The sequence below is a fragment of the Mandrillus leucophaeus genome, unplaced genomic scaffold (genome assembly GCF_000951045.1).
Source record: "Mandrillus leucophaeus isolate KB7577 unplaced genomic scaffold, Mleu.le_1.0 Scaffold76, whole genome shotgun sequence".
In the NCBI taxonomy this organism is placed as follows: Eukaryota; Metazoa; Chordata; class Mammalia; order Primates; family Cercopithecidae; genus Mandrillus; species Mandrillus leucophaeus.
This window is the reverse complement of record NW_012108252.1, coordinates 2,259,597-2,282,428: the sequence shown is the minus strand read 5'-3', so window position 1 is coordinate 2,282,428 and position 22,832 is coordinate 2,259,597. Positions and strand designations below refer to the sequence as shown.

Genomic DNA, 22,832 nt, shown 5'->3' with positions numbered 1-22,832 from the left:
TGAGGTAATCTCCAAGCAGTTCACTCAGAGATGTGAAAGTCAGATGTGGAATTATGAAGCAAACTCCAGTGTTTCTGGGAACTAGTTCTGAATAAGTTTAGTGGTATATGGTTATATTTCTGATGAACAATGTTTTTGTTGGCATGGGAAGAGGGAGATGAGTTAGTTGACTAAGTTCCCAGGACACGGAAAGCCTACACTTGAAATGTTTTCATCTCTGGCACAAAGGATGATATTAGCCACAAAACTATGGCTAATTCAAAAAGTCACAGAATTTCCAGGCAGGTTGGTATCTCGGGAAGTGTCTATCACATGACCTTTGAGTTCAGAGTGGTGATAATTTTGGAGGGTTGCTCTTTGCCACTGAGGTAGAGTTTTAACAGTTAATCCCTGTAATAGTAGAAGATTCGGGGTCTTCAATGCCACTTTGCTCCACTGAAGTTGCAGACCTCTTAAGTCTTTACAGTAGAAATATAGAAATATAGTAAGTGTTAAATTGAACTTTAGGCCACATTTTGATGTAGAAATTCTGATATCAAAAAGAGAAGGTTAGTTAGTAGCTGGTCAGATAATTTTGAGACCAGCAGAACCTATTAAAAATTATAGTCAAGCCATTAAAATTATGTCTTACATCGCATGTGCTATAAACGATGTAAATTTTTGTACTTTACAATTAGTTATTCACTTGGGAGTCTCCATTTCATGACTGTCATTTTTAAAGAAACCACCTCATTTTTTCTTTCAATCTGATTGCAATTGGAACCTGTGTGGAAGGGCTGATGCCCTAGCAACTAACTGGATCCTCTTAAAGGTTGAATTTTATGTCTGACCTATTTAGAGATCTGAAAAGCTTCTCTTCAAAAATAAAGCATCCCAGATCTTAATTTTTAGTTGTCAAGCATTGCTGCAGCCAAGGTAAAATGAGTTGATAGTTTGGAGCTAGACTCAACATAATTCTTAGAGAAGATTTTCCTTTTAAGCTTAAATGTAATTCATGCACTAATATTTTTTAAACTTTATCTAATACCTTACATTTCATATATGAATCTAATAATATATTTAGGTCAAGTTACATTTTTAAGTGACATCTACGAGTATTCCATATGTTAGATATAAAGGCTCAGAATGACATTTGTTAAAGACTGGATTAATCTCATGGGTACTGCTGTAATTATTGCCCCCAATCATCTCATCTTCGGCATAGGTTAGTGAAGTATCATTCATGGGCCTTCCCTTTGTTTTTGTACATACAGTTTTATTGGAGCATAGCCATGTTGTTTTTTTACATATTGTCTATGGTCACTTTCATGTTACAATGACAGAGTTAAGTAGTTGTGACAGAGACTGCATGACCTACAGTGCTGAAAATATTTTCTGTCTGGCCCTTTTTATAGAAAAAAATTGCCAATAAGCTGGCACAGAAAGACAAATACTGCACATTCTTATGTCCTATGTAGACGCTAGAAAAGTTGATCTCATAGAAGCAGCAAGTAGAATAGTGGTTACTAAAGACTGGGAAGGGCATTAGGGTGATAAATAGACATAAAATTATAGCTGGATAGGAAAAACAAGATCTAGAATTTTACAGCATCTTAAGATAACTAGAATAAACAACAACTGATTGTATATTTACTAACAGCTTAAAGAGCAGATTTTGAGTGTTTCCAACACAAAGAAATAACAAATGTTTGAGGTGATGGAAATGCTAATGGCCCTAATTTAATCATTACACATCACATGCATGTATCAAATTATCACACGGTATGCCACAAATATGTGTAATTATTATGAGTCAATTTAAATTTTTTTTTAAAGGAAAAAGTTTGCCAATCTCTAATGTTCAGAAAAACTGAGTCTCACCAAATGAGTCTCTTCTAACCAATATATTGTTTTAAAAGTCGATGGGAAAAGTTTTCAGGTAGAATAGAAAGCTCTACTCATTGACAAGTTTTGTTGGTCAGTTTATCACCATGTCGTCTTTGAATCTGAATTTAACTGCGGCCAAACACTGTATATTGACAGAGACACAGAGAACAAATTAGCCCACTCTAAGATCAATAATTGTGTGCACTTGCTCCAAGAAGCAACTCTGCTAATAGCTGGCCATACTAGAAATGTTCATCTCTCCAGCTCCATCATACTTTCTATATCCCTCTGAGGGACAGAAGGGTTTATACCCTGTCTTAACCTTCAGCTTCTCCCCTATACAGAAGGTCTCACCATGCAGGGAACAATGACAACATTTAAAATGCTCTTTGTCAAGGAAGATCTTTTTATCTTGGCAGAGTAATTGCGTCCGATAATTAATGTTAGAGCATTCCCTAAAGTTTCATCTTCAGATTGTCTTTTGACCTGCCTCTTAAACGGAAGTGAAATAAACTCATCCTGTGTAATTTGGTTAGTGGAGTTAAAATGTATTTGAGGACCCAGTACAATGAACAGAACTGAAAACTGTGATGCTTCCAAGATATCATGGGTCCATGAAAAGAGTAAGTATTTAGTAAGTACTTACCTAACTGTCCATATTGGAAAATTAGGGGACAGAAAAAATAGCATATCTGCAAGTACTAACAGAGCACCAGGAAGATGAGGGATAGAAGAGTATAATAAGAGTACGTTTGGGGCCAGTGAAAATCAATCCTTAAAGGAAGTGAAAGTCATGGACTAGTAGAGAAAAGCAGACAGGAAAGAAATCCATCTAACCTCCCAGCAGAGCTTACTGAAAGTGAGTAGAAGTACAAAGCAAGACATTAAATGTTTAGGATAGTAAGTAGAGAGATGGCAGGAATGTCAGTATTTGCTAGTGAAGCCACTGTGCAATGATGAAAGCATGACTAAATGGTGAACTTTGGATGCAACGCTGAAGACTTTGATATGAGAGATAATAAGTACGTGTGGTTCCTTGATGAGAAATGTCTTGATAAAAATAGTGTTTGTCAAGTATTATTCTAGAGCTTAGAGGAGAAAAACCAATTGAGATTTATTAAAAAATCTGTACAAAAGGAAATTGCAAAGCTCCTTGTAACATTTTTCTATTAATTCATAATATCACAGACTTCCCTTTTGGGTGGACTGTATCAAGTTCTATATTATAAATGGAGGGGTATCACAACCAAGTGTTCTTTGTGTTTTCTCTGGGTTGCTAACTAAGGCACCGGCAAAACAAACAAACAAACAAACAAACAAACAATGTTACCATCATTCACCTTACTCACTTTGTACCTGGTCTGATTTTTGTTTTTGTCCTAAATGCATCATAGTAGCTATTTTCTAAAGCAGGCAATTCCATAGCATAACTGCATAGATAGAAGAAACAAATTAACTTATTAGTCCCCGGGAGAAACTAGAGGCAGGAAAAAGATGGAATGTCATCACTGGCTTAACTTAACACATAGTTGAATTTTAAGTTATATATCCATTGGCCATGTCCTGTATAGCTTCTCAGACCTAAAACAGATCTCATGGCTAAACTACGCTGTCCTAGTTTCTTGGTTATTTTACAGCTGTGCGTATATATGTATTTTTCTGTACTGAAAGCAGAGACTTGGAAACAGCCGGATAAAAGCCAGTCCTGTGTTGTACATGGCAGGAGAAGGAACACAGTAAACACAAACACAGCAGAGCATTTCCCTTTGTCGACAACCTTATTGTTTCCCCTTAATGCATTGTTTAGAATAGCAATTATGTGTCATTGCCCATTATCTTATAGACAAAACCAATACCATAGAGCCGTCGCTTTTCTTTCCAACAACTGATCATCATGAATATATAGAGGATTCGTGTGCTGGTGAAACATGTCAAGACTGACAGCTCAGAGCCCAAGAGCACGGTTGAAGCACAGAAGAGGTGTGTGGCCAGGCAGCTGGAGTGAAATCTCCCCTCTACCTTCTCATTTTTGCTTTCTTCGCTCTTCTCCCTCCTCTGGGTTGGGAGGGAGAGCAGCTTAGAAAGAACATCCCTTTTCGGGCTGTTTCCCTCTGCCAGAGAAGACTGGCTCCCTCTCAAGACGGCAAGCATTTGACCACTGCAAATAGCAGGAACATGTCAACTTGTTTTATTCACATCCCTCACTAGGGAATCAGAAAGCCAAAGACACACTGGTGATTTCCCTGGTTTTATGGATCTTGACTCCCCCCAGGCCTGCAACACATTTTTGGTTGGTGTGTTCACATTGTCCTGGCATCTGCAGTGTGGGAAACCTGAACTGAGAGCCAATAGCCCCACAGCTTCTCTCTATTAAAATGTGCAATTGGATTTCACATGTGTGTTTCTAACACCATTCAAGGCATAATTTACAGGCTACTATCTAGCCCCACAGCTGTTTTTCCATCCTGTAGACTTAGCTGTTTCTAGGAATCCACCATCCGGCTCCTTAGCAAAGTCTTCCTACTTTGGGCCTGCTTAGCCATTCTTGGCTATGCAAAACTATACAAAATCTATAATAAGGATTCAAGAAAATACTTACTGAATGAACAACTATTAACTACTCTTTCCACAGAATTATTCATTCATATGAATAGCCTTCTTTTTATTTACCTCATCTAATCAGCTTTTATGTCATCAAATTAAACTAATCACTGCTGATCCATTGATATAGGTCATTTATATACATTAAAAACAGTACAGGCCCAATGACTTCTGTGTAGGGCTCACTAAATAGTTATCACGCAGAGCTTTCAGTTACTATGTTCTCTCATAAGAAGAAAACTGAGAATCACTTTTATATATTGCAAATTATTTCCCTGTGCCTAAAAAAAACAGACTATCCATGTTATAGAGAGAGCTACTCAATATCACTTTGTTGTATTTCTGTGACAACCACCCCTCCCCACAGTCTATCCTCTAAGAATCTGAAATCACTCCCCAAACAGGTTAGGCCTGAGGCTTAGGGTTATGGTTAGTTCAAATGTAAGTGCTAATAATATCATCTAAACAATTGATTCTAAGTTGTCAGAGGGCCAGAAAAATCCTATACTCATTTCTGATTCTTCCGTGCATAGCAAAGTCCTCGGGAGAGAGCACAGGCTCAAGAATTTAACTGAACTCAACTCTTCTTAGTCTATGCAGAGGCTAACAATACACGCAGTGGGGTGGGTTTAAAGGATTCCCTTGACCTCTGACTGAGACCCACCTTTCAAGGAAGAAAGACAAAGGAAAAAGAAGGTATGACATTGAGAAAAACATCCCAGCGAAAGCCTTTGCTAGCAATGGCACTGAGATGAATCTGTTCCATTCAAACGGCTCCACAAATGTAGCTTCCATGTCAGATGAAAACAATTACTTAAAAATCACATTAATAAAGATCTTACAATGTGGGTCAAGTTAGATTTTGCCCTTCTGGTTGCAATATACCAACCCTTCCTGGTGAATAGAGTATTTCAGGTGAAAAGGGGACATTTTCTTTACCCTTCCACAGGTACTGTCACCCAGTCCTACATGTACGACTCTAAATTTTCCCAGAAGAAAAAAAAAAAAAACACCACAGGCTTCCCTCCACATTTTAAACTACTACACAGTAGCTAAGGAGATTGTGTGGTCACGTCGTCACAAGTTGTAGCCATCATAACAGGCCTTCTTTGTTAAACAGAAGTCCTTTAAGGCAGGGATACCGGTAAGGAGCTATAGTGTTGAACGCTATAAAGGATTTGCAAAGGAAAGACCACCAAGCTTCAAAAATGTTTTAAAAAGCAGCTTTTCATCTTAGGACTTACCATTTCATTTCCTCCCACAGGTGTCTGCTCACAGGCCTCATGAATAAACATTACTCATTTACTCTTTCGATAATCTGAGAATTAGACCATGTTGACAAGTTGGGCTGTCAGATCGTCAGGTTATCTGAAGAGTCTCTTGGTTTAAACACATACATTAAAAATAACCAAAATTCGTACTTGTTATAAATGGTCCCAAAGGCCAGAATTGCAACCAAAGGATGAAAAGTACAGAAATAAAACGGCCGTTTATTAAATACCTACTATGTGTGTCAGAAGCTGTATTAGGTATTTTACAGGTGTGTACCTTTTCTCACTAATCTCTGAAGATAATCGGTTGAGGTAGATATCACTATCCCCGATTTTACATATGGGAACAAGAAGCTAAGATTGCCCAGGGAAACGTGACCACCATTGGGAGAAGTGAGATTTCAAATCCAGGCTTTTGTTCGGCTTTCTTTCCAGTCCACTAAGCTCCTCCCAAGAATGTAACAGTAGACCTTGGCAGACAGTCGTTCCTTGACCTGGGAAGTACTCAAGCTGATGGTAGCTAACTGGCTCCCGCAGAAGGGACTCAAGAACTAGAAGGGGTTGGAAGAGAGCAGGTCTACCTCGAAGAATCTGCAGACTTCCTCTACTTCTTTTCCAAGTAGCTGATTCTGCAATCATTTGAGGTGAGATGAGAAATCAAAATAGGTCTGCTTCCTGGTCTTATAAAAACAATAAATAAACTATCCCTTTGCTTACTATGCCGCATCTGCAGGCCCCAAGGTCTGGACTCTCTTTCTCTACCCTACAGCTTTGGTCACACTGCTATCAAGGAGACCCTCGCCCTGGCTTCCTGTATTTCTTCTGAAACTCCAAAACTAAACAGTAACACACTCCTCCCAACTGATGCCTCCTTAGCATCCTTTAGCTGTAAGAAATCCCTATGTCACCCCTAAGGTATCACATGGCTCAATGAGACATACTTCCCCACTCATTCACCCTTTGCATTCCTACTTTGAATTTTGTGTCATTAATGTACATACCTGTCACCCCAAACACTTCACAGCACATCTTTTTTAGAACAAGACAGGATATAAAGAAAAACAAACAAATTGGCCTGGTATTCCATTCGCTTTCTTGCTTGAAACCACAGTGGAACGACTGAAAACTAATCCATCCCACCTGACTGTCTCTTTCCACCAGCAACACTCCCATGAGCGCTGACTTCCGTTTTCAGCGTGGCGTCACACAGATGCTCAACAAGTTCATTTCCCCTTCCCACTCCAACTTCTACACCATTTCAACCTTTTCACATTTCTTCCTTCACTTGAACCATCATGTTTTCACATAAGATTTTCCTCTAAAAAGAATGACTGGCAATGAATCCCAGCCCACCTCAACCCTGAGTGGTTAATTCCAGCTTGGAAGCCCATTTTTACCATTGGAGTCTTCCACTTCTTCAGCTGGGGTAGCTTTCTGGGAGGAGTGGTGGGAGTGTGAGGAGAGGAGACTGACGATCCGTGGCCTGGGAAGGGTCAGGGCTTTTCCGTGGACCTTGAGGGAGTGTTCCTTCAGCTGGCTGATTGTCATGGTGGAGAACGAGCACCAAGAACACTTGTAGGCATGCTCACCTGGAAGAGGATGGTGACAAGAAATAGAACAGGAAAAAGAGGGGAGAAGGGTATAAGGCCGGGGTGGAAACAAGATAACTCAGTTAACTCACGCTAGAGAAGCGCTTCTCAAGCTTCATGTTCTATGAACGAACCTCACAGACCAACAACCTGCCACAACCACAGTGCTCCTTTGGAGTGGAAACTCTTCCATGAGCTCCAGAATCTAGTGAACTGGTCCTTTTTCATTTTGGGCTCTACTTACAGGAGTGAAGCTATGAATTGATTCCCCAACAGGAAGTGAAACCCAACTGCCTATGATACCTCCTTTAGAAAAATTTCCAATCCCTTTTCCCCCTTCTCTACACTAGAAATGACCATGTCAGGTTTCATTCAAGGTTGCCTTTTTGTCAGTCACAGAAAATAGTATGCTTAATTATTATTCCAATGATCTATTAGTGGCTTTTTAATCACAAAGTCATTCAGTGCAACCTCTGCTGTGCTATTCTATTCTGTATTTCCTTGCTAACTATACACGTTCTCATTCCACATATATACATTTTTGGACCAGTTCACAAACCTCAGCACAGAACTCCATTTCCCTATCTAGTCAATAACACAGAAATGGGCAAAAATAAGTCATTTCTCTAAGGAAGGGAGCTGTATATGTAAACATGTGGGTTGAGGGGGTACAGTGTGTGTATATGTGTGTGTGTGTTTGTCTCCAATATTCTTCAATAAAGAGTGCCTCTCAGTAAAAATAAGCACTATTTTTTAAATTAGTTTTATGCCACTGAAATGTAACACAGATCACCATGACCAAATTAAGTTAGAATGGGATTTACCTTTGCCATATGTTACCTTTTAAATTAATTACATTTTAAGAACTAAGAGTGTGAAGTGGGCATGCTTAAATTGTTGGATATATACACACTGATAAGATCAATTCAGAAAGCCATTTTGCTTTTAAGAACAATAGACATAGAAATGCTCATGTTTCCAACCCAGTAATTCCATTTCAAAGAGTAATAAGAAGATATCCTTTAATAAATATAAAGCTTTACTTAGAAATATGCATCATTTATGCTTGAAAAAAGTATGAAATAACCTAAATTTACAACTACAAGGAAACAATTAAGTCAATCTTGGCATATCCTATTGATGATTTATTTTATTCAATTAAAATAAATTCTTGGAATTTATAAGAACATAAAAAATAAAAGTAAATACAAAGGCTAAATATATATATTCAATGACATTAGTATTACAACTGTTAAAAATAATTATAGAGAAAATGACTGAAAGGAAATATATGAAATGTTAACAATAGTGGTATTTAGATAACAAGATTATGAATGACTGTATTTCTTCTTTCATTTCCAAATTTTCTCTAATGAACATGTATTTTTTTTTTTTTTTTGAGACGGAGTCTGGCTCTGTCACCCAGGCTGAAGTGCAGTGGCCGGATCTCAGCTCACTGCAAGCTCCGCCTCCCGGGTTCACACCATTCTCCTGCCTCAGCCTCCCGAGTAGCTGGGACTACAGGCGCCCGCCACCTCGCCCGGCTAGTTTTTTTGTATTTTTTTTTTTAGTAGAGACAGGGTTTCACCGTGATAGCCAGGATGGTCTCGATCTCCTGACCTCGTGATCCGCCCGTCTCGGCCTCCCAAAGTGCTGGGATTACAGGCTTGAGCCACCGCGCCCGGCCATGAACATGTATTTTTAAAATTAATTTTTAAGGTGACATTTAAAAGTTAGAGAAGAAAGAAGAGAAAACAGAATCATAAAGTTTTGTGGACCAGTGAAAATGAACAGAGCTGTGGTCTAAGGATTAAAAGCAAGAAAAACAGGTATTGGAAGATCATTCTTTGCCCCTGCTTTTCCGAGATCATTACTTTCCTGCCACCATGAAAATTACTAAATGGGTTCACATGTGAAGTGAGTATAGCATCCAAGTTCTATAATTAAGCCTTCCTCTCACCACTGATGACCCTCAGAGCTTGCATTTCCAAAAAAGTCTTGAAGAAAACCACAGAAAAACTTGAATTGCTCAACATCACGAAGCACAAAGAAGGACAGAAGTTCAAAAAAGTCAGAGGACCCAACCAGGAATACCAGTCAGTTGTATCTCTTTAGGAGTTAGATCACAATGTTGAGTATGATGTTTACTTATATATATATATATATATATATGAGACAATATATAGAATACTACTGCCCTCTTTATTCTATTTTTTCATTTTTTTTAAATGCAAGCTTGGTTGTGTGAACCTTACTGGTGGCTGTGAGTTGCACGACCTGAGAGAGAATTCAAATCCAGATGTTTGGGTTAGCACACATAACTTTTTCTTCTTTAAAATAAAATAATCCACCTAGAACAGACAAGATGAGTCAAGAGTCTTTTAGAAAATGTACTGGCGTTTTCGAAGCCAAGCCCCGCTCAGTCGCTCAAAGCAATGTCATGGAGGCCAAGGTTCCAAGGTATGTCAAGAACTGAATTACATTGCTCCCAATCTCTCTTACTGGATGCACTCTTCTTGCCAGCCAGTGAGCACAGGGAGCCAGTTTGCTGGGTCAGCTCCAAGAGCAGACACTTCAGCTTAATATGCTGGCATCAGTGTGCAGGCTCTGATGCTCTCTTCAAGTCTTTCCCACAGGCGGAATCATCTCTTCCCAGCTCTCGCTGGTAAAAGTGCTTTTGACGAGGCTAAGGCCTAGGGGCAAAACTCACCAGGATAGTGTCCCAGCTGGATAATTTACAATATACACAAGTTAGAAAAGAGTGATTTGAACCCTGAAGCCACTCACTTCATGGACTTTAGTAGAAATTTCCCAGAGACAGAAAAATACAAAAAGATAGAGAAAAGCCCCTATAGCTAACTTCCCTGTCCCATTCCTGACTCCTAGTAGAGTTTGGGGCAGCTGGGAGCCCTGGGCAATTTTATTGCATTAAGTCAGTTCAACAAAATCCAACACTCAGAAGATAGTGAAGAGACATGGTCCTGTTTACACAGAGTATGAGGAGCTAGCAAAAGTGAAGGACTTAGGTTCTGAGCGGTTCTTACAATACTGTTCAGAGTGTGACCAAGGGTTATACAAGGCACAAGGGATGTGGCACGATGTCTCCCTTTTAGGACTATTGTAGGACCAAAGAAGATGATGCATATAACATGCCTAGTGCAGAGCCTGGTGGGTAAGGGATGTTCATGACACATCAGACGTCAACAACAGTGGTCTTCAGATAAGATTATAGATGACTGACTGTGTTTCTTCTTTCATTTCCCAATTTTTTCTAATGAATAATGAGATGGAACAACAATATGATAGAGACCAGTACAGCTCCTGGACACTCACCACCCAGTCATTTTCTATCTTATGTACGGAAACGTATCTAAGGGTATCTTTGAAAAATCTCACACACCTTGAGTTCCCTTTGCCCTTTCTAACTTCCTTAAGTTGTTAACTTTATTTTAGCTGGGAAGTCTTTTTAGTACATATAACGATTCTTGGCAATAGCATTAGAAAGTATAGGCAATTTAGAAATTTCTGTAAAAATCGCCAACAGTCTAATTCTAACCTGTTAGTAGCACGAACAAACTAACTATAACATGGGTGACATAGGCTTTGTATTATTTTGGATTTAGGTGATTTTGTTTAACTTTTACTTTTTTCTTTATTTTTTCTTTACTAGGTGAAAATAAAACTGAATATACATCCATCCCAAGAATAACATTCTCAAGTGTAAGGCAGGACAGTATTTCACTCAATAAAGACCATCAGGTTTCAAACTCAGAGAGCGCTAAAGAACTTGTGCATCATCAGTGCACAACTCACCAGCATGAGCTTTGAGTATATGTGTTTTCAGCCGGCTGTTATAGGAGGACTTGAAGGAGCAGAGTTTGCATCGGAATGGTTTATGGTGTCCGTGGTGCGTTTGCATATGGCGATCCAAACTTGATGTAGAAAGGAAACAAAAAGAAAAATGACAAAATTAAAAATTGCATAGAGGATTTGCTCATTGCCTTTTTTCCAGGAATCCTACTTTTAGGTCGTTCAAAGCCTTTTTGTTTACTTTTCAATAATGGCATTTATCAATTTAATTAATTAATTTTCAAGAGTTGTACCTACTCTAAGAGGACAGGAAGCTAAAGGAAGAGATCAAGAGATATTTTTTTTGGACTTAGAGATATGGCAGTGGTAACAGGTCATGGTAAGAATCTTTATTGTCCCTTCTTATAGCTCTGATAATTGGAAGAGTGTATCTAAAAAGAGAAGGTACAATATGGGTGAATTCAAGCTTCCTGCCAAGCCAGTGAGAGTGCCTATCAATTAGTCCTCTAACTTATTCAAATAACAGAATGGGAATTAGAGAAATTTAGCATTTGAAAAGAGCTGACTTTCTTTTTGAATTCTAATTCTACTTTCATTGTGAACACTAGAGTGAGGAAGGGAGGTTTCGAAGTGGCTGACCTTCTTGCAATGGGCTGTCTTGTTTCCAGGGTCTATATTAATTTGGAGGCAAAGTGCATGCATGTTTAAAGGAGTCACATGGTCAAAAGGCTGCACATCCCTTCTGATACACACAGTCATGTTTGCTGTAAGTCTTCCAGAAGCAACTTACAAGGGAGTTATTTAATTACAACGAACCCCTAGTACTTCATAATAATTATTAGCCTAAAAAAATAATAAATCTACCAAACAAGGTGTGGGAAGAAGTTCTAATTTGTATCAGTACTCCAGAGAACTAAAATCCATTCTAAATGCCTCATGTGGGAACGGTACTGCTACCATTTCAACATATAATGCTCTCCTGAGCTCCAAAGCAACATTTTCAATTGCCCCTGGACAGCTCCCTCTGGGTGTCCTTTAGTTATCTTTAACTCAACCTGTTCTAAACAAACCCATCAGAGAGTTGTCTACAAAACAAATTCTCTTCTTCATTTCCTTGTTTCTATAAACGGCACTAACCTTTCTCCCAGTTGAGTAAACTGAAAACCTAGGTGCCATCTGTATTTTACTCTGTCCCTCATCTCATGCATTGAATCAATTTTTCCAAGTCAGGCAAATCCATTCCTTCAATCATTCCGTAACTTCTTGAACTAGCTACTTAGCTACTATTATTGCTTCTTAATTCCTTGTCCCCAGCCCCCATGTTTTTTCTTTTCTTTTCTTTTTTTTTTTTTTTTCATCTCAAGAGCACACACTATGGAGTCAGACTACCTGGGATAAAATCTCAGCCATTACTTATAGGTTGAGTGACCTTGGGCAAATTACTTAATTTTTCTAGGCTTTACTTTTCTTATTCATAAGATGATAATAATGGGGCCATACCTTAATGGAGCGTTTGAGAATGAAATTAAGTAATACTTAAAGGCACTTAGTACAGTGCCTGGTATACAGTGAGATGCAATAAATGTTACCAATTATAATTATTTTACTAATTTGACTCTTCCTTTTACCAGTAATTTAAATTATGAAATACTATTTCCTGGCATTTAAAACTCCAAATGTGTCTCCTTTAAAGTATTTAGACCTTATCTTTCACTATTCCTTTACATGTAACTTAAGGATTAGTCAAACTGAACTCCCAGCTAGGGCCCCAGTCAGCTTCATGGTCTCCTCCCTCAGCTTTTCCTCTACATCTTATGTACTTTCCAAACTACTCAAGTCCTATTTTTCTACTTTAAGACTTGACCCAAATGCTCCTTACTCCATAAAACCTTCCTGACTCTTCCAAAGTTGACGTAACATTTCCCTTCTTTGACACATTATAGTATTTTACTGGTATTTTCAAAGACGTGCTTTATTTTACTGAGTCAGTGGGGGTTTTTTTTTTTTTTAAAATTTTCATAAACCAACCCTTGACCCTAAATTCCCTTGGGCCACAGACCATGGCTTGTGTCTTTATATTTCCCCAAAGTACACTACCTAGGACAGGATACATTCATTTATTCACAATTATTTACTGAAGTTCCACTGTGTGTCAGACAAAGTGATAGATGCTGTTCAATAAATACTTCATGAATTGAAGAGAACCCTACAAGTTTTATGCCAATGTATGGATCTGATAACAAAGATTAGATATTAGGCTCCGACTCCGTCTCAAACAAAATAAAAATAAAAATAAAAATAAAAATAAAGTGTTTACAACCCATCCTAACCTCTGTGAAACCACCACCTCCTTCTTCTGTTCAACAACCACTAACTGGCCCTTTATCTTTTGTAAGAAGCAAACGGTCCATCATTTATTTCATTAAAAAATTTGTTTTAAAAAGCATGTCAGTCTTAGTCACCTTTATCCAAGACTGTCCAAATGCATTATTGAATATTTATCTCTCTTTTATATGGCTGAAAGAGAAAGGCAACAAAAAGTTGTTCTTAAAACCACCCCTCTTTCCATGGCCCCAAAAAGCCTTACACACTTGTTCCAAATTTACACTTTCAAAGCTGTGATGAGTAATGGGAAGCTCCCTCCCCTCAATCTCCCTGTATGTCAAGCAACTCTTTGGCATCCATGAACTTCTTTACCTTTCAAGGTCTCTTGAAAAATTGCAAGCAACGTTTCTTTGGTCACATGGGTTAACAGTCCTAATTTTACCTCTTTCGCAAATCAGTTTTCCAAATGGACTTTACTTCCTCAAACAATGACTAGATTTTGACTGAATGTTTGACAGATGAATCAGGAGACTCATCTACTCTCCACAGCTGCATTTTTCCTTTGGGTAAATCATAGCGATTCCTCCAATTCTCATTTTTAAAATGCCTGCATTTGCCAGATCTAATGCCATCCGATCAATCTCCTGTTCTCAGGCCCATTTTACAGAAAAGGTGACTGAGGCTCCAGGTAACAGAGCAGGAGGTGTGAACCATGAGTGGGGCCTTCTTACTCATTCAAGCTTCTGCTTTAGCTTAGTGCCTTCCACTATGACATCTTCCCCCAGTAACCACTAGTGACCCCCCAATAGCACTTACTTGTGCCTGAAAGCAGAAACAAAGGAGCAATACTGGCAGCTGTACTTGTCCTCGCGGGTAAACATGGCCAGGGCCAGGTGGCTCCTCTCATGAGAACGCAGCCCCTGCATGGACATCAGGACTCTGTCACATTGACTGCAATGGTATCCCCCCGGCCGGGTTTCATCCTCCAACATTCCATCAAGCAAGCAGTGTTCACCATCCACCCGGCCCACCAGGGCGCCACTGGCGTCTTTGGCTGCTTCCAATCCATCCAGGAACAAGTGGGCAGGGTCATCCGCCTCCTGCTAAGAGAACCACACACACACACATGCCCCACCAACAAAATAAATATCCATCATCATTGCCCCCAGCTTTCTTTTTCTCCCTTCATTCTCCCAAACTCAACAGCACTTCTTGTCAAAGCTTCCTCCCCTGCCTCTCCAGCTACCTTTAGAGGGAGAGCAAGCCCAACTGTCATTCCTCACGCAGTGGAGGTGATTTTAGAACAACATACCCGGACACAGGTTGCTACTGTTTGCGAAATGTGAACAAGGGCTTCTCCCGCTCTGAAGACACTTCACTCACTTCTTCCCCTTCGTAAAAGAAAATTCCAACTGCAATCCCATCTAAGATGACATAAAATTGGGCTAGGGTTGTGGCTCACAGAAAAGAGAGGAAGAAAGGAAGAGAACGAAAAGCAAAGTAGTATGGTCATTGAGGAGCCTTGGGCCATTATCTGGAAAGGAAGCAAAGCAAAAGATCCTGCTGTCTGCCCCCTACCCTGTAGATGGTGACTTCACTCTATGACTGGAGACTGCTGCATAATCAATTCAAAAAATTAAGGAGCAGCCTAGTTTTAAGTCACCTGTTTTTCGAGATAGTTCCTTAGGTTACTGATTACATGGGAAAAGCCCTTCTGTCTCTCTCACGTGATCCCAGGAAACGAGCCTGGGACACACCGCAGTGGTGTGTGAAAGACGCTGACTGCTGATATCCCTGGGTTGCCACTGTTCTGCCAAAAGACAGAAAGCTTCAGTCTTCAATGAAGAAAAGTAGAGACTTTATCTTCATGTTAAATTGGCAAAATAGGATGTAAGCTCAAGAAGGGCAGATGACAAAAATATATTTGCGTGTACCCAGAGAGAAAGGGCAGAACCCTGAAACGACTTCTGTTTTAATAAATAATAGGGCTGAGCAATATTCTGGAAGATGGGGATGGTGGCTTAGTTACTGACGTGGTGGCTGCTATTAGGATTATGATGTTCAAAACAGGTGGCCTAATAAAAGTTAGAGGGAAAAGGGAAGACATTTGTCAGCATCATATGGGAGAGGGGATGGAGGAGACAAACCAAGGCTTTCAGGGTCAGTTGTGACTTGAATGCTTTTAGTTTTAACGTCTTTTGCAGTCCCCAGAGGATCCAGGATAAGAAGACAAAGAGATTCTCCTAGGCTTTCTGCATCCTCAGCCAGATGAGAACAGTAAGAAGTCAGGAAGAAAGAGGAGCAGAAGACGATGGGAACAGAACCCACTTGATTCCTCTCAAGAGCTCGGGCAACTTGGAAGAACGAAGAGCTAATGGCACTAAACGCAGAAGAGAAGGACGACCTGAAGCCTCCTAGACCGAGAATCCTGGACCTTCTGTTGCCACCAAACTATCCACGTGGAAGGAAACCAGATCGAAACTCGACCTTTCCCTGAACAGAAAGATGAGGAAGGTCCAACCTGCAAAGAAATCAAAACAAGCCAAACCAATCCAAGTATAATTCAGGAATGCCCACATTCTGAGATGCTCTTTCCTGAGCTGCTTTAGGCAATGGGGTTAGTAAGTAACTCGAATCGCTCACACACAAGAATGCTCATCCAGACCTTCCAGTTCTCACCTTCACGGCAGCTGACACAGCTGGGACATTGCCATACTGGACGTGCTTTCGGAGGTGATTGCAGATGGCTCGGAGCGTTGGGTGCACTTCCACACAGAATTTACATTTGTAGCCCACCACTTTCCTCTCCTTGATCTTTGGCACCTCTTCTAAGTGACCAAAAGGCTGGTAAAATACAGTGGTAGCCATCAGTACTCCGAGCCCTCCCTCAATTGTCGGAATTTATTCTTGCAGTTTATTAACATATTTTATTTTAAAGCCGATTATCAGGTTAAAAACCAAGGGAGATATAGGCGAGTATTTTTATATAACAAATTTGTCAGCATCGTGGCACGCTGCCTACTATGCAAAGTCTTTGGAACCCAAATACGTTACGGCTTGTGAGTAGAGAAGATTTCTGTGCAGAAGCTCATTGTCACTGCCACTAAGTTATCTGGTTTTCAAACCAGTTTCAACTAGGCAGGTGAAACGTTGCATAGTTGCGCCATTAATGAACTTCTTGATAAAATAAAATCTACTCCTGGAGACGTCAGGTTCGTGTAGCAAACACTGAAGACCAAGACATGGCTGAGAAGTGCTAATGGTACCAAGAGACAGCCCACACTGCCTTAGGAAAGAGCGAGCGTTGTTGTAAAACTAGGCTTCAGATAAAGCTACTTGGCAGAAAGACATACATAGAAACCACCCCAAACCTCCCCTGGGGAGCCATGGGAGGAGTCAAAGGGAAGGAGGGAGGGGAACGGGACCAAGGAGAGGGATGAGCACAGAATGGGAGATAATCAAGCTCGAAATGTTTAATTGACTTATTGAGCTCTCTGGCAAGCTAAGTCACTAGGAAGCCTGCAGCAGTTTGGCTGGCAACGAAGAAGTGCATGTGGGCACCAGTGATGAGAGGCCTCCTGGGGGAAGGGAAATCAAAACATATCCTTACCCTCTCTTGTTTGAAATCTGCAAAAGCACCATCTGCATATTTCTGCTTGCTCAAAAGCTGTTTCCTCCTCTCCTGACGTTTGGCACGCTTCTGGAATTCCTCATTGTGAATGTTCAAGTGTGAGGTCAGCTCGGCTGTGCTTTGCAGTTTGCTATCACAGTGCTTACACTGGTAGGTGGAGTTCTGTAAGCGGGGGCCGTTGCCCAGAATGATGAAGTCCCTCTTTAGGTCCCGACTGTGGTGGTCAGTGTAATGCATGCACAGCAGCTCTGCGGTGCTAAAGGACAGCTTGAAGCATTTGATGCAGCGGAACGGGAGCCACTCGATTTCCTGAGCTTCACCCTCCACCTCGGCTTTCTCAAAGCTGCTTCTCTCCTCTTCTTCCATCAGCGTGGGCTTCTCATGCTCATCTGCATAGACGGCCGTGAAGTAGCCCCCCAACTTGCTGGCGTGCTGCTTCTTTGGGAACACCCCTGGGTGGCGTTTCATGTAATGCGACACAATGCCCTTCTTGCTGAACGACTGGAAAGAGCACAAGGAGCACTTTTTCTTCTCCACTGCCCGCCGGAGTTCCTCGCTCAGCTGAGGGGAGTCGTCCTTGGGCGGGGATGGGATGATCACTTTGTTGGGCTTGTCGCTGATGGTCCTAGAGGCTGCCAGGCAGTGAGTGTAATACGCATCAATGTCGTGGCGCTTCTGGTAGTGGGCTGCCAGACCTTTGCGGATGGGGTTGGTGTAGGCACACAGGGCACACTTGAAGAGGTTGTTCTTGCCTTCCGGCTGGGCTCGGACATTATTGTGCTTGATGCGGTAGTGCCTGGCGATCCCCTTCCTCGTGGAGCAGAAGTACTTGCAGAGCTGGCACCGGAACACAGTGTGGGAGACCAGGTGGGAGGTAGAGAAGTGAGAAGTGGACACGGGCTCCTCTCCCACCTCCTCCTCAGTGATAGAGACTTGGGAGGGGCTCACTTCAGTGGTCATCTCAGGCTCAAGGGGGACTGGCAGCTTCGGGGGCGACTGGGAAAAGACATCAAATTCAGGCTGATTGTGATACTTCTCGTAGTGGATTTTCAGTTTCTCCAAAGTGCCATGCGTGTACGGACACAGTTTGCACCGGTAGGCGCCATACCCTTGCTTGAAGATCCTGCTTGTCTCCTCCACGTCGTTCTGGGATATGTCAGCAGACTGCTCTACGTCGTGCACAAAGTCCTCAGCGGTCACCTTGATGGACGGATGTCGCTTCTGGTAGTGGGTCAGGACGCCGTGGATGCGGGTGTTGATGTATGGGCAATGCCTACATTTGTAGACGGCACCTGGGTTGATGTCAATGTCCTGGGCAAAGTCAGCAGCCTTCACTTTCATGCCAGGGTGCTTCTTCCCATAATGGGTGAGAAGACCGTGCAAGTTGTTATACTCAGATTGGCATACCGTGCACTGGTATGGGGTGGAGGATATGGCGGGGTTGGCTGAAGCTAGCTGCAGGCTTTTCTCAGGCGACAGTCTTGCATCCTCTGGACATTCAGCTTCCTGCTCCGGGAGAGGGGTGGGTATACTGTTTTCACAATTCACAGGGCCTGCCAATTCTTCGGATGAAAGAATGGGCTTCTCCACAGCATCTTTCTCCTTGATGATGTCCAACAGCACTGACTCATCACCATTCATGGCCCAGGGGTGGAACGCTTGGTAGTGATTAGTGATGTCCCAGATGGAGACAGCTTCAAAAACACAGTCCCTGCATCTGTAGGTTTTGGCTTCGGCTGGCATTGTGAGAGAGGGAGGGGAGGGGTCTGGCCCAGCCCACAGTTTAGTAGCCATGTAGGTGTAATCAACATAGTGTTCTGGATGCCTCCGTTGGTAATGCAGGAGCAAACCATTGGGCTCCGTATGGGAGTAAATGCACCACTCGCAGTGGTAGCCAGCTTCTATCAAGCCATCTAGAAATGCCCATCGCATGATGGACGTGACTGTGGCTTTCAGGGCGGGGTGGTCTTTCTTGATATGCTTCCTCAGTGCATAGAAGTAGGGGGAGGTATATGAGCACTGCCTACATTTGAGTGCTCGGAGTTTCGTTTTGTCCCGCTCTAGGTTAGAGGCAGAGACAAGCACGCAGCTGGCAGGCTTCTTCTGATTTCGGTCGCAGAGGCTTCGAATGGTGGCTGTATGCTGCCGGATCACATCTGCGTTGGCCTTGAAGTCCCGGTGCTTCTTCTGATAATGAATGAGTACCCCTTTGACCGTCCGGTTCCCATAATCACAGTGCTGGCAAAAGAACATCTCATTCTCCACAGGAGGGCCATCTCTCTCAGAACTGCTTCGGTTCAGCTGTTGCATGGGGGCGGGTGGCCGGGGGGAGCCTTGGGGCCCTTCGACCCCTCTCATCATTGCAGCTGTGGGAGGAGCCTGTCTGATATATTTGGCAGTAACCTTTATTTCTGGGTGTCTTTTCTGGTAGTGGACAAGCACTCCCACAACTGACCGATTGCTGTAGGAACAGTGTTTGCAGTAGTAAAGCTCAGTACTGAGGTCTGGTGGCGGGGGTTGTGGGGGGGGTGGGGAACCCATGTTGGACATTTTGGGAGACATTGGAGCACCCACCTCAAATGATAATTGAGAAAGGGCAGAGCCCCTGTCCACAGACACCATTCGCATAGTTTTCTGGATCCTAAAGTAGGAAGCCTTTTCTTCGGGGTGTTTCTTCTGATAATGAACCAAGACAGAATGCATGTTGGGGCTTGCAAACGAACAAACATCACAATCATAAACAACAACAGTGTTGACCAAAGGGTCCTTCTGATTTTCACATTCAGGAGTAAAGGTCTTGGAAGGAGTGTTTTTGTTGAACGTAGCTGGCAAACCACCACCACGAGCCACAGGCGTGGAAGTCGCCATGTTCTTGGGAGCTGAATTCAGAATCTCCCTCAGGGTCTGGGATTCTGTATTCAGCCCTTCCTGCTGCTCCACGACATAGCTTGAAAATATCATCGCGTTGTTGATCTTCACCGTGGGATGCATTCTTTGGTAATGTGGCATTAGGCTTCTAACATTCGGGCTCGTGTATGAACAAAACCGACACCGGTAGATCAGGTCCGAGTGATCAAAGTTGAGTACATTCATGGCTTCCGGGTGGTGTTCACCATAATGCTGCTGGAGATCTTCGAAGTTGGTGTAATCAATGTAGCATTCCAGGCACCTGTATACTGCACTGTGATCGTTGGGGTCCAAGATGTACCTAAAGCTGAATTTAATGTACGGGTGCATTCGTTGGTAGTGGGTGCTAACACTCCGGGCAGATTTGTTGTTAAAGTCACAGTGTTTACAATAGTAAAGCCTTCCAGAGTCACCAAAGTCTGTGTTTTCATTATTGTGCTCGGTCCCATAGATGGGAGTTTGGGTATTCAGCAGAGCAGTATTGGAAACTTGGTGATCTTTCAAGTTTGTTGAGGAGCCGTAATAATCCTCTTCATCTTCAGAAAGGGTGAGCTCAATCTCAGCCCCATTGGTGGCATTGTAATCGTGGGTGATGTTTCTGAAGTTGGGCTCCTTCTGGGGCTCACTGGTATCTCTTGCCCATATCTGTTGGGCAGAAAAGGAAGTGGGAACCTCTATGATGGGTTCTGTCGGCTCTTCCTCCCTGTCCAACTCAACTTCTATCTCGACTTCGTTGTCTTCCTCTTCCTCTTCATCATCCTCAACATTGATCACTGCATCTTCCTGCTGTTTAGTTTGGTTAATTTTGCTCTGAAGGTTGCTTGCTATCTCATCAATCCTGGTTCTCTTCTTCACGGGTGACAAATCTAGAGGAAAGTCATTGGCGAGCTTCCTAGAGGCCTTAGCTACAAAATTGTTCTTGGAGGACAACCCAAGAATTGAGGTCTGACTTTTCTTCACAGTGTTGCTGGAAGAGGGGTGGCTGTCTGTCTCATTTTCCAATGGTAGGCTTGAGGGCTGCCCCTCGAATTTTGGCAAGTTGTCACAGAATGAATGTTTATGCTGCTGATGGACTCTTAGCCCTTTCAGAGTTGTGGTGGAGTAATTACACATGGTGCATTTGTATGGGTGCAGAGGTGCGACTTGTGTGGGTGGCTGTGGCTGCTGCGTTGGTGGTGGCTGTGTTTGTGGCTGGGATGGCACCTGATGTGGTGGCTGCAGCTGTGGTGGCTGTGGCTGCTGCAGTGGCTGTGGTTGTGATGGTGGTGGTGGTGGTGGCGGTGGTGGTGGTTGCGGTGGCTGTTGCTGCTGCAAGGGATCCAACATGACTCCTGACTTTCTACCATTGATGCTTGAGCTCTCATAAGACACCATGCCTTCATTCAGTGAGGATGAAATGCTTTCACTCTGGGAATTCACAGCATCCCAATCTGACGTTGTACCCGTGTGACACTGTTTGTGAGCCCCAAGTTTCAACGAGCTCTTGCAAGTAAACGGACATTCGTCACATTTGTAGACAGCTGTCTTTCCAGATAAGTGGATATTTTCTATGTGACGAGAGATGCTACGTCGATGCATGGTGAGGAAAGGACAAAAGGGGCACTGGAACCTATTCATGAATCTTCTAAATGGAATCCCCTTGGTCTCCAATAATTTGTTGCCATCTGAGCCCATCAGCTGCTCTGCAGACAGGCCTGATGTCTGGTGATCCATAACACTTAAACCATTCTCACTGTCTATTTCATTTAACTCTTCATCAGAACTAGAGTCATTTAGCATGCTATTAGTTTCCAGGTCAGCAGAAGAATTGGTCATGTCAGTCATTCCATAACGGGATCTCTCTGCCAAGTTAACTAGACCAGAATTGTGAGGTGACTTCGGCTTCATCTGAGGGTAAGACATGGGCGAAAACTTGGAAGCTGAAGAAGAATTGGGTCTCATGATGGAGTTGCCCATGGAGCCCCTGAAGTTGGAGACGGTAGTATTGGGTATCTCCCGGCTTGCAGCATTCATGGTCAGATAGGTGGAGTTGGAAGTGGGGCTGGGGGCACTCTTGTTCGGCACATCAGGTAGATTAGTTCCTTCTTGTTGCTGTCTGAGACTGGAAAGGATCTTGACCATGCTGCGGTGTTTCTTCATCATGTGGTCACACCAGCGTTCTCGACGGGGGGTCTGGTAGCTGCACCACTCACAACAAAAGTTGCCTCGAGATTTGGTCAAAGGTTTGACCATAGACTCTAAGATGCTGCGCTCCACAACCTCTGCTGGCAGTTCCTTGCAGGGGTCCTGCAGGGATACGGGCGGAACCACAGGGTCTGGCATTGGAGCAGGAGCAGGCGGGGGAGCGGTGGTCTCCTTCAGATTGTTTTTGTGATACATCTTCTGATGCTTAATTATTCTTGCCCTTCTTGGTGACTTATATGTGCAAAACTGGCAAGAGAAGACCTTTCCAAATCCCTCGTGCATCATGATATTATAATTTAAGGATCCCGGGACAGGGGGTCCTGACGAACTCCCTTCAGCTTGAGCTCCATGGACCTTTCTAGTGTGTTCTATGAGGAGGTTTTTTGACCTGAAGTAGCGTACACAGAACTTGCATTGAAAAAACTTGTTTGTTGGTTTGGGATTAGCGGCAATATGATGACCATAATATCCTGGACTGTGGCCATAGTAACCTCCGGTCCCCAATGCAGTTGCATTTTGACCTAAAGAAAAAGCATAAGGAAAGTGACAAAGCAAAAGACAATTAAGATATCTAATCATGCAAATCAGTATCATTCCAATTATTCTTCATTACTAAACATCACATGCAAAAGGCCTGAAGTGTCAAGA

The 22,832-nt window shown here is 42.4% G+C and overlaps 1 protein-coding gene across 1 annotated transcript in view; it reads right to left on the bottom strand.

Moving 5' to 3' along the window:
- ZNF462 (zinc finger protein 462) overlaps positions 1-22,832 on the bottom strand; it is a 157,709-nt gene that overhangs the window by 73,401 nt on the left and 61,476 nt on the right. Inside the window, exons 3-7 of the mRNA XM_011966367.1 lie at positions 17,073-22,705; positions 16,142-16,306; positions 14,279-14,382; positions 11,141-11,259; positions 7,136-7,327 (exon numbers count right to left, since the gene is read on the bottom strand). Of these exons, the coding sequence (XP_011821757.1) occupies positions 7,136-7,327; positions 11,141-11,259; positions 14,279-14,382; positions 16,142-16,306; positions 17,073-22,705 (6,213 nt within the window). The remainder of the gene's footprint in view (positions 1-7,135; positions 7,328-11,140; positions 11,260-14,278; positions 14,383-16,141; positions 16,307-17,072; positions 22,706-22,832) is intronic.